General features: G+C 45.8%; 1 protein-coding gene across 12 annotated transcripts in view; it reads left to right on the forward strand.

The window, feature by feature from the left end:
* didum (dilute class unconventional myosin) overlaps positions 1–12,501 on the forward strand; it is a 203,544-nt gene that overhangs the window by 102,904 nt on the left and 88,139 nt on the right. For all 12 annotated transcript variants that reach the window (XR_012967009.1, XM_076195521.1, XM_076195520.1 and 9 more), the window contains 5 exons: positions 946–1,044; positions 6,458–6,654; positions 7,181–7,292; positions 10,430–10,641; positions 11,023–11,197. Coding sequence is in view for 11 of the 12 variants with exons in the window: in XM_076195521.1 (XP_076051636.1) it covers positions 946–1,044; positions 6,458–6,654; positions 7,181–7,292; positions 10,430–10,641; positions 11,023–11,197 (795 nt within the window). In the remaining variant the exon portion in view is untranslated. The remainder of the gene's footprint in view (positions 1–945; positions 1,045–6,457; positions 6,655–7,180; positions 7,293–10,429; positions 10,642–11,022; positions 11,198–12,501) is intronic.

Genomic DNA, 12,501 nt, shown 5'->3' on the forward strand with positions numbered 1-12,501 from the left:
TCCTCCCTCCCCTTCCTCCTCCTCCTCCTCCCTCCCCTTCCTCCTCCTCCTCCTCCAATTTTATATACAACAGCAATAGCTATGGAGTCAACCCCTCAGGCTGTACACAATGTATCAGTTGCTTAATTCCAGACCTAAGCAGGAGCGAATGCTCAGCACACGTCAAAAGGAGTCCCCGAACCTCCTCCTCCTCCTCCTCCTCCTCCTCCTTCCTCCTCCTCCCTCCCCTTCCTCCTCCTCCTCCTCCCTCCCCTTCCTCCTCCTCCTCCTCCTCCTCCTCCTCCTCCTCTTCCTCCTCCTCCTCCTCCCCTTCCTCCTCCTCATCCTCCTCCTCCTCCTCCTCCTCCTCCCTTTCCTCCTCCTCCCCCTCCTCCCTTTCCTCCTCCTCCATCTCCCCCTTCCTCCTCCTCCTCCTCCATCTCCCCCTTCCTCCTCCTCCTCCTCCTCCCTCCCCTTCCTCCTCCTCCTCCTCCTCCCTCCCCTTCCTCCTCCTCCTCCTCCTCCTCCTCCCTCCCCTTCCTCCTCCTCCTCCTCCTCCCTCCCCTTCCTCCTCCTCCTCCTCCTCCCTCCCCTTCCTCCTCCCTCCCCTTCCTCCTCCTCCTCCTCCCTCCCCTTCCTCCTCCTCCTCCCTCCTCCCTTTCCTCCTCCTCCTCCCTCCCCTTCCTCCTCCCTCCCCTTCCTCTTCCTCCTCCCTCCCTTTCCTCCTCCTCCTCCTCCTCCTCCCTCCCCTTCCTCCTCCTCCTCCCTCCCCTTCCTCCTCCTCCTCCTCCTCCTCCTCCCCCCCCTCCCCCCTCCTCTTCCTCCCTCCTCCTCTCCCCTCCCTCCCCTTCCTCCTCCTCCTCCTCCCTCCCCTTCCTCCTCCTCCTCCTCCTCCAATTTTATATACAACAGCAATAGCTATGGAGTCAACCCCGTATTGGCTCTACGTATCCTCTTGTCTTTCAGGTGCGGATGATGCAGCACATCTTCGTTGAGGAGAAGAGCCACATCAAGGTGAAGGTGATGCCCGGAGGACCGTCTAAGACCAAGGAACACAGGAAGTCGGTGAGTCGCTCGTCAGCGTTCCTCCGTATTTGGGCGTTTTGTCGCTCCAGTCTTCGGGGAATAATTTAGGAATGGATGGTCATCGAGAGATCTGAAAGGGGAACCACTATAAGTTAAACGTATTCCTCCGTATTTGGTCGTTTTGTCGCTCCAGTCTTCGGGGATAGTAGTGTATGGAATGGTCATCGATAGATTTGAAAGTCGTCACGGAAAGGGGAACGAGTAGAAGTGAAATGTATTCCTCCAAATTTGGTCATTTTGTCACTCTGGTCCTTGGTGATAAGTTTGGAGTGGATGGTCGTAGAGAAATTTGAGGGTCGTCACAGAAAGGGAAACGAGTAGAAGTTAAACATATTCCTCCGCATTTGGTCGTTTTGTCGCTTCTGTACTCGGAGACAGTAGTGTTTGGGATGGTGATTGAGAGATTTGAACAGAGCTGGGTGCATTACCACCGGACAGGTAGTGTGTTACTGCCAGACAAATAGTGCATTACTGAAAAATCTATATGTATACATATATGCATTGTAAATACATATATATGTCACAACAAAATAATGTCAAAGCATATTGGTAAAATTGTACTAATGACCCACTTTCGGAGAAGAATAGGAGAAAGTATAAAGATCCATATATTTTGATCACTATCTGTGATCCTCTTCAGCAGATGAAGAAGATCACAGATAGTGATTGAAATATACAGATCTTTTTACTTTCGCCAATTCTTCTCCGAAAGTGTATATAATACGAATTGACGGAAATGCACCCCAGATTTTTCGGTAATGGACTACCTGTCGGGCGGTAACGGGCCCAGCTCTGAATTTGAATGTCGTCACAGAAAGGGGAACAATAGACGTTAAATGCGATTAGCACTTTGTACGTGGGTGGCTAATAAAAGTATATTATGAGGGAAAACGGTGTATTAATTTTACAATTTAAAGCACTACAACAAAAACGTACATACACTTTAAAGATGTAATAGAAACCTCATTGTGGGGATGCGGCCCAGTTTAGCGGGAAATGTATGCGACCACATGATTCTCTTATAAAATTGTTGTACGGAAATGCAACCAATTAATACATACATACATACATATACCAAGGCTTTTTCCCCCTTACTAGGGGGGTAACCAAAAAGGAAAAGACATAAAATCATTCCCACCCATTTCATCCCCGAAAACACTCCACACCCCTCCACCCTCCCTCCCATCTTAGCACCTCCTGGATGACGGGTCATCCCTGCACCTTGTCCACTGCCCTGGGTCAGAAGCAGTGACGGAGGACACAGCATATCCACAGCAAGGCCGTTTCATTAAATCGGCGACCCCCCCTCTCCGTCCCCCCATATAAAGGAGAAGACGGGGAGAAATCCCTTCGGGCTGCGTCAAAAGTTTGCTATCACACACTACCTCATTAATACAGTAATTCTAATAAATTAATTTGTATAAATTTCAGGGATTTAGGGATGGAATGGGTGGGAATGGTTTTATGCCTCTTTCTTTTTGGCTACCTCCCTTGTAAGGGGGAAAAGCCTTGGTATATGTATGTATATAAATTTCATAGTATTTACAGTACTATCTCTCATTAATGGACGTTAATTTGCGGTGTTTTTTTTCGGTGTTTTTGGTGCTCTTGTTTAGTGCTGTGCAATCACTATGCCACCCAAAAACCACTCCAAATCAATGGATTATTCACATCAACAGACACCGTTACCCCCCTTTTAGTCCTTTAATGAGACGTAGTACTGTATATACAAAGGGGGGAAAGCATGTATTTCCTCAATCAGAGCTCTTATGTACCTAAGTGCTGCCCCTGGGCAAAGTTCTCGGTGCCCCCCCCCCTCCTTCCCCCCATTACCACTTCCCACCTCCCCCATCCCTTACTGCCTATTATAGCCATTGGCTTGCAAAATGATTAACCCCTTCAATACAATGACGCCTACGAAGGCGTTATGAGGAGCAAGTGGGTACGCGAGGATGACAATGTCGGCATCTTGATTATAATTATTGTAGTTGTACCTGCGTGACCCCCATACTCTATAAACTGGCTTCATCATATTTTCTATGGTTATCGAAATTCACGAGTGAAAAAGAACGAGCAATACAGCGATAATTTTATTTTTTATAATGCGAGTATTATTTTCTATGGTTATCAAAATTCACGAGTGAAAGAGAACGAGCAATACAGCAGTAACTTTATTTTTTATAATGCAAGTATTATGACGCAACATTGCACATCTGGCAGCTAATGCTGCCTGCGAGATTTTGGCCCGTAGTAAAGGGGTTTAGCATAATTTAACAATTTTATTTAATGTCCCTGTTGCACAAAGGATACATACATACATATACCAAGGCTTTTTCCCCCTTACAAGGGAGGTAGCCAAAAAGGAAAAGGCATAAAATCATTTCCACCCATTCCATCCCTGAATACACTCCACACCCTTCCACCCTCCCTCTCATCTTAGCACCTCCCGGATGACGGGTCATCCCTGCACCCTGTCCACTGCCCTGGGTCAGAAGCAGTGTCGCAAGACACAGCACATCCACAGCAAGGCCGCTTCATTAAATCGCTGACCTCCCCTCTCCGTCCCCCATGCATAAAAGGAGAAGACGGGGAGAACTCCCTTTGGGCTGCGCCAAATTTTGCTCACACATACTACCTCACCCCCATCCCCATGCCCATTCCACCTCATGCATCACAACATCATCCATATACAACCATTCTCCATTCACCCATCATCTGTCCTCTCCCGTCCTTCCTCAACAGATATTCCCCTCTTCCCCAAAGCCCCCTTCACCCCATCCATCCACCTCATCCTAGGACGTCCCCTTAGAAAGGATGAGGGGAAATATTTCATATTCTGTTGATTCCAACACAAAATTCGTATATTACGGTAAAATATTCAGGGTGTCATGTCCTAGGCCCTGTATTTGAGTTGATACATCGAATCATAACCCAGGATTCGAGTAGTTCCTGCAATCCAGATTCCTATGTCGACAGTTAACCTCATATGAACAGATTAACTTCACCTGGATAAAGGAAGATGGTGGAGTGAAATCTCTAGATTCACTGTCTATATAATTATATGAGTTAATCTTACTAATTAACCCATTCAACTCCGATGACAAGATGTCTTGTCATTTGGTCAAATAAAACAAAAAATCATAAAACACCAAAATGTTTGATCAAACACCAGAAAAATATGACGTCAATCCTCGCTTCGCTCGCAGCGAAGCGAGGACTGACGTCATATTTTTCTGGTGTTTGATCAAACATTTTGGTGTTTTATGATTTTTTGTTTTATTTGACCAAATGACAAGACATCTTGTCATCGGAGTTGAATGGGTTAATCAGTGGGAACAGAGTGTGGGCACAGTAATCTCCTCAAAAAGTGCCCGCCCTCCTTTTTTTATGCAACAGCCGCAAAACACCAGTGCCAACATACGTCTAGGTAATTAGTCCTATTTCTATTTACCCAGTTCCACATATTTCACTAGTATCTTTATTCTTGTATGAAGAGGGCTTACAATATAGTCACTATTTTATACCTTATCCTAAAGTTAGTACGGCAAGGAAGTGGGGGTTTCTACTTTTTTGCTTCATTTGATTTATGTATTTACCTAGTTGTAATATACGGGAGGGGAGCTATGCTCATGGTGACCTGTCTTTGTATCTCTCTGCATCAAGTTTTATCTTAAAATCTTGTATAGGGTTTGCACATACTGTTTTGTTGTCTAATTTGTTCCATGTATTTATCGCTCTGTGTGGGAATGTTCCTTTTCAAGTTTTTTCTATAACTCCTTTTTCAGTTTTTTTTTTTTTCCATGTCCTCTTGTTTTACCGTTGTCCCACACTAACAAGTCGTTCCTGTCTAGAACTTCCATTCCTTTCATTATTCTGTAGATAGTCAGCAAATCTCCTCTTTCTCTTCTTTGTTCCAAAGTTGGTAGATTCAATTTGGACAGTCTTTGCTCATATGTTGGTTCGGCGAGAGTCGGTGCTAGTTTGGTTGTCGCTCTTTGTATTCTTTCTAGTTTCTTAATATTCTTTTTGGTATTGGGTGTCCAAAGTGATGCTGCGTACTCAAGTTTTGGTCTTATTAGTGTAGTTTGACCTTTGACCTCTGCTGGCTATAGGCCTGGATTTCGTACTCCTCCGCTGCTGACCTTCAAGTATCTTCATGCGTAAGCGTATATAGGTCACGGTGAAAAACGGTTTCACTGTTCCTCCACTGCCAGCCCTACATTGTCTTCGTATGTAGTACCCACGTCTATGTAGGCCGCGGTGAAAATGATGCGTAGCACAGTTTCACCATGATAACGGTGGGAACATGACAAGGGCTCTTTAGATCTTGTTTTTATTATGATTATTTTGTCAACCTTTGTGGGCGGCATGTCCAGAGGAGAATTACCGCCGCCCCCCCCCAAATGTGCCGCTCCAGGGTATATACCCCCCCACCCCTGTGAGGGCCCTGTAAGTGATGTGTGAACGTGTGAATGGGGTGTTTGGGGTTTAACCAACGTGTTCGACAACTAAATACCCCGTTCACACATCACTTTAAACACGTGTCTGTCGAACCGCGTTTGACAAACCGTTAGACGGTGTAAACCCCCTCTAACACACACGCACATACACCACGACAACTTGTCTTCGAAAAGAGACGATCAGAGGAGTGATGAGGACAGGGAGAAGAGTAAAGTGAAGGGATGTGAGAGAAATGGTTTTGTACGTCTTGACTTAATCGCCTCTCCCGTAAAAGGCAGAAGACTCTATGTATGGATGGGGATGACAGGTAGTAATGGACATGGAACTGCCTAGTGTAGGCCTCATGGTCTCTTGCAGTCTTTTTCATTCTTATGTTATTATTATTATTAAGTATTAGAATGTAGTGTGGAGTGTTTTCGGGGATGGAATGGGTGGGAATGATTTTATGCCTTGTCCTTTTTGGCTACCTCCCTGGTAAGGGGGAAAAAGCCTTGGTATATGTATGTATGTATTAGAATGTATTAGCTTGTTAGGTGTAGTTGGGAAGGCTTATGGAAGGATCTTGATTGAGAGGATTAGGAGAGGAACAGAGAGAGTGATTGGTGAGGAGCGGTGTGGATTTAGGACAGGTAGAGGGTGCGTATATCAAATTTTGTAGCGGCCTTGCTGTGGATGTGTTGTGTCTTGCGACACTGCCTCTGATTCAGGGCAGTGGACAAGATGCAGGGATGACCCGTCATCCTGGAGGTGCCAAGATAAGAGGGAGGATGGTGGGGGAAGAGGAATGTATTAGGGATGGAATCTGTAGGAATGGTTTTTATGCCTTTTTCTTTTTGGCTACCTCCCTTGTAAGGGAGAAAAAGCCTTTGGTATATGTGTGTATTAGAACGTATTTAGTGACGTTTATATTTCCCCCCCTATGTTCTCTCAGGTCGGTTCCCAGTTTCGCAACTCACTCAACTTGTTAATGACGACCCTCAATTCAACCACGCCACATTATGTCCGCTGCGTCAAGCCCAACGATGACAAGATGGCCTTCACCTTCGACTCCACGCGGGCCATCCAGCAACTCCGTGCCTGCGGTGTCCTCGAGACGGTGCGGATCAGTGCAGCTGGCTACCCCTCAAGGTACGAGACCAAGTGGTAATTGTAGATTCAGGGAAGTGTTCGAGTCGTAACCTTTGGAGTTTCATGACGTTAAACTGAATTAAAATGAATGGAGAATGGTTGTGTTTGGACGATGCTGTGATGCATGAGAGGGAGTGGGCGAGGAAGTATGTATGAGAAAAATTTGATGCAGCCCGAAGGGGTTTCTCCCTGTCTTCTCCTTTTCTGTATGAGAGGACGGAGAGGGGGGGTGGGGATCGCCGATTTAATGAAGTGGCCTTGCTGTGGATGTGCTGTGCTTTGTGATACTGCTTCAGACCCAGGGCAGTGGACAGGATGCAGGGATGACCTGTCATCCAGGAGGTACCAAGATAAGAGGGTGGAGGGGAGTGGAGTATGTTGGGGATGGAATGGGTGGGAGTGAATTTTGTGTCATTTTTTTTTTTTTTTTTTTTTTTTCTCCTCTTAATAAGTGATCATACTGTCACAGCATTGTTTGCAAAATCTGGGATTCAGATGTACTGATGCAGCATTGCCTCTCTCCCAGGTGGACATACGGAGACTTTTTCGCAAGATACCGGGTCCTCACCAGGTCAGCCGACATCACGAGAAATGACATGCAGGCCACTTGTCGCAAAATTATCGCCAATATGATCAGCGTAAGTGTGCGATTACTATCACCAGATTGTATTGTTTAAACCAGGGGTTCTCATTAGGGGTGAAATTCACCCCCAGGGGGGGATTTTGGGTTTTCTGGGGGTGAATTGTGACCACAGTCAGCTTACGGGGTGAGGAAAGCAATTATAGGTTTTGGCCTATCTGGCCTGTCACCTGGGCTGGATTTATACTAATTTGGGAAAAATATATACTAATTTGGAAAAAATATAAGGGTTTTTAGTAATATTTGCATATTATTTAAAATGCACCTTTTGAAACAGACAATCTTGGAAAGGAGGGGGGAATGACATTCTGACAAATGGTGAAAGGGGTGAATGGGCCAAGCAAAGCCGAGAACCCCTGGTTTAAACCATCCCATACTATGATGCCTACGTAGGCGTCATGAGACATGAGTGGGTATACGGGGATGCCAGCATCAACGTCTTGATTATATTTTGTAGTTGTAGCTGAGTGACGATTTGGTTTAATGTCACATACTCCCCTCTATGGGGAGGCTAGGATGGTACCCCTCACAGTGGAATTTAATGAACCATGTCCCTTGGGTTCAACTTTGCCGGTGGCAGGGTTCGAACCACCATCCCCTTGACCTTCACCACAAGTAACAACACCCTAACCTGCTCAGCCAGTTGTAGCCAAGCGACCCCCATATTCTGTGAACTGTTCTGATCGCATTTTCTGTGGTTGTTGATATTCAGAGTGAAAGAGAACGAGTAATACAGCTGTGACTTTACGTTTAATAATGCGAGTATTGTGGTGCATCATCGTACATATGGCAGCTGATGCCGCCCACGAGAATTTGAGTCGTATTAATAATGTGAGTATTGTGGTGCATCATCGTACATATGGCAGCCGATGCCACCCACGAGAATTCGAGTCGTATTAAAGAGGTTAAACGGGGAGAAACCGGTTTGCCCTCAGGCCCATACCAGAGGTCCTCCACCCCACATATGTTATGTTCATACCAAATGCTGCAAAACTGTTTATTAACAAGATCTATGGTAAGCCCTGAGGACCGTACCCAGCTGCTGCGGGGCTGAAGAATTCTAGTCGGTGAAACTTGAAACGGATGTCATTATTTTTGTTGTTGTTCAGGATTATGTTATAGGAAATTCAAATAATTCCGATAGTTGTCCCCAGACTCGAACCCAAGACTTGCACGTGGCAGGTCGTCCCTCTTCCAACTACACTATCGAGACTATAAGATTCTTCAACCTCGGGGTTAATCAAACCCCGCAGGATTTGAGTCGACTGCTAACTGCCGTCCTAATCTCAATTTTATGAAGAACCAAGCCCACTTGTAGCGAGTGGTTTAGCTGGTATGTATCCTTGATAGACTTTCGTTGTTGTAATACCTGAATAGAATCGCTAATGGTGACGATGTCAATCAAATAATTCAGGTATTACAACGACGAAAGTCTATCAAGGATACGTACCAGCTTAACCACTCGCTACACGTGCAAGTCTTGGGTTCCAGTCCAGGGACAACTGTCGGAATTATTTGATTAACATCATCGTCATTGGCAATTCTGTTCTTGTAGGAAATTGTCGATCACTTACTTAATTTCTGTACAAATCCCATTCCTGCAGTTTCTTGTGCTTCATTCTTTAATCCTCCAACCTTTCACACCACACATGTCTAACACTCCCTATCCTAGCTTACCAAACACCTTAACCCCTTCGTTACCAACCCGTCAACCTTACGTAAACAAACGTATCAAACCGTCCCACGAATGGCTGGAGCCTTTTGTTTGTAAACACAGACACTTGCCACCACGTGGGTAGAAATAACCCAGAAACCGAGGCCTTGAGAGCCCTCAATACACACAGCTTATAACTATGACACATGCATGTCACGGGGAGCACGCTCGGTTCCTGGTGGGTGCACTCGGCCGTGACACGCAGGTGTCACAAAACACACATCTGGTACTCGAGGGGTTAATCCTAGCAGACTTACTAAATTGGGATAAGAAAATACAAGGGGACATGAAACGAAACTCAAAAAGGACAGTTATAGAAGAGACCTGAAAAAAAAGCTTTCCACACAGAGTGGTGGATGTTTGGAACAAACTGGACGAAACAGTAGTATGTGCAAAAACTATACACGAATTTAAGAGCAAACTTGACACTGCAAGATACAAAGACAGGACACCATGAGCATAGCTCCCCTTCCTGCAGGATACAACTAGGTAAATACAGTCCCGCTCTTCACCCTCATCTCACACACACACACTCGGTGGCGCAGTTGATAGAGTACTGGATTGCTAGTATGGAGGTGCAGCTGTACCTGGTTCAAATCCTGCCCAGGGCCGAAATTATTTCGGTATTGCTGTGCTTTGGGTCGTTACTCCGACTCTCGTGGACGGGGAGTTGGGTGTGTGTGTGTGTGTAAGGTCATAGCATTACCCATAGATTGGTCATACGAGCTCTGAGCTCTCTTCCGGGAGGGAAATAGCTGTCGATCATGAGTCCAGCACGTGATCCAAAGACCAAGGTGAATACACACACACAAGCATATGGCAGTCCGAGTTCAAATCCTTGCCAGGGCTGAAATAATTTCAGTATCACTGCGCTTCGAGTCGTTACTCCAACTCTCATGGATGGGGAGTTGGGGGTGTGTGTGCATGTAGGGTCACAACATTACCCATAGATTGGTCATACGAGCTCTGAGCTCTCTTCCGTGAGGGAAATAGCTGTCGATGATGAGTCCAACACGTGATCCAAAAACCATGGTGAATCACACTGCCGGCCCCAAGGCCTTGGCATGCTAGCGCTGCCACCGCCTCACTCCTTTTGACCCCACCCCAGGGGTGCTAACTGAGCACATCTGTACCATATTCACCACTTCCACACCACAGTTGTCTTTAATAGATTTCACTCATGTTAGATGCTGTGGGCTGGGTTGTTTATAGAATTAGGGATTCTTGTTCAGTAACCCATTTTCTACTTTTGTATGCATATATGTAGTATGCCATGATCTTTAGATACATACATATACCGTAGGATGGGGGTAATCGGGGCCATCGCTGGGGTAAATGGGCCATATGAAAGTTATTCATGCTTAATAGTAAGTGAAGCCATACCACTGTAAAAAAAATAAAATGTATTTTATTTCTTTCAGGACGAGGATAAGTTCAAGTTTGGACGAACGAAAATCTTTTTCCGTGCGGGCCAGGTGGCGTACATGGAGAAGTTGCGAGCAGACAGGCTAAGGGCCTGCGGCATCATGATACAGAAACACGTACGTGGATTCCTCCACAGAAATCGCTTCAAGAGGATGAGACAGGCAGCTCTTACGATTCAGCGTTACGTACGTGGCTTCCTCGCTCGAAGGTAAGATTCAAGATAAGATAATGGAGAAATCGTCTTAAGAGACGCTTAACGTACGTTCCTCTTGTAGCCAGTGCCTCTTTCTCCCAGTCCATTTTTGTGAGGGTGTGCCGATTAATCGGCATCAGCAAGAATCAGCATTTTTTTAGTGAACTGGCATTGGCAAGAATTGGCTTTTTTCTTTCTTTTTCTTTTTTTAGAATCTGCATCAACAATATTTTGCCGATGACAATACCAATTCTTAAAAAAATGCAAATTTTTGCCGATGCCAATTCACAAAAAAAAAAAAGTGCTGATTCTTGCCAATGCTGATTAATTGGCATACCCCTAATCCATCATAACAATAATGTCGATATACCACTGATGCAATGACTTCTTTCGCAGGAAAGTATACCACATTCGGCGAAAGAGAGCTGCCATTCGGTTACAAGCCAACATGCGGGGCTGGATGGCCCGTGTGCGTTTCAACAGGTGCAGACATCTCATCACGAGGCTACAAGCACACATCAGGGGCATGCAAGCACGTATGCGATACGAACATGCCCGCCGGACCAGAGCGGTAGGTGGAGCAGCAAGAAAGGGGGAATTTATATGCATTGTTGTTGTTGTTGTCGTTCCCTACACTGTTTGTCCAAGCAGTCTCGTCTCCCCAAGGAATGCCACAGCCGAAACTGGGTTTTCTCACAAATCCTTTATAGAGTGTATGTTGTGTTGTTTGCGAGCATGATTGTGTATAATGCAGTCTTCCATTATGTGTTGTATGGTGCGTTGTTGTTCCCTAGACTGTCTGTCCGAGCAGTCCCGTCTCCCCAAGGAATGCCACAGCCAAAACTGGGTTTTCCCACAAATCCTTTATAGAGTGTATGTTGTGTTTGCGTGCATGATTGTGTATAATGCAGTCTTCCATTATGTTTTGTATGGTGCGTTGTTGTTCCCTAGACTGTCTGTCCGAGCAGTCCTGTCTCCCCAAGGAATGCCACCACGGCCGAATCGGTGTTTTCCCACAAATCCTTTATAGAGTGTATGTTGTGTTGTTTGCGTGCATGATTGTGTATAATGCAGTCTTCCATTATGTGTTGTATGGTATGGGGTGAAGTGTTACATCCTGGGCAGCTGTTCACAATGCGGTCATCCTACGCGTTGTTGTTCCCTAGACTGTCTGGCCGAGCAGTCCCGTCTCCCCAATGAATGCCACTGCCGAAATGGGGTTTTCCCACAAATCCTTTATAAAACATATAAGTTGTGTTGTTTGCATGCTTGATTGTGTGTAATGCAGTCTTCCGTGAGATGTTGAATTGTACGGGGTGAAGTGTTACGTCCTGGGCATTTGTCCACGATGCGGTCATCCAGTCTCTTCTGGTAGCTTAGAAGGGCCGGGTGGTGTGGCCACATCACAGTCTGGCCAGGTGGACTCTGCCTTTTCGTGGGAGAGAGGATTCGGAGAGATGGACATCAGGGTGTCTGGCATGCTGCAATGTGTTGTCTTTTAGTGTGTTAACCCCTTCCATACGGTGCCGCACACGTAGGCGTCATGGGGAGCGAGTGTATTCGCGAGGCTGCCATATCGGCGTCTTGATTATATTTATTGTAGTCGCCCCTCCATATTGACATTCTTTCTAATTCTTTTGTAATCGCATTTTCTATGGTTATCAAAATTCACGGGTGAAGAGAGAACGATCGATATAAGCGGTGACTATATTTTATGATGCGAGTATTATTACAACACGTCGTACGGCTGGCATTGGCTGCTGCCACCGAGATCTAAGTCCATGACGCCTACGTGTGCGGCACCGTATGGAAGGGGTTAATGGAGCAGTGAGTGATGTGATTATGAATATGTTTCCGGAGGCTGGTATTTGGTGC

The sequence above is a fragment of the Oratosquilla oratoria genome, chromosome 12, assembly GCF_046742065.1.
Source record: "Oratosquilla oratoria isolate Oo_2021 chromosome 12, ASM4674206v1, whole genome shotgun sequence".
Lineage (NCBI taxonomy): Eukaryota > Metazoa > Arthropoda > Malacostraca > Stomatopoda > Squillidae > Oratosquilla > Oratosquilla oratoria.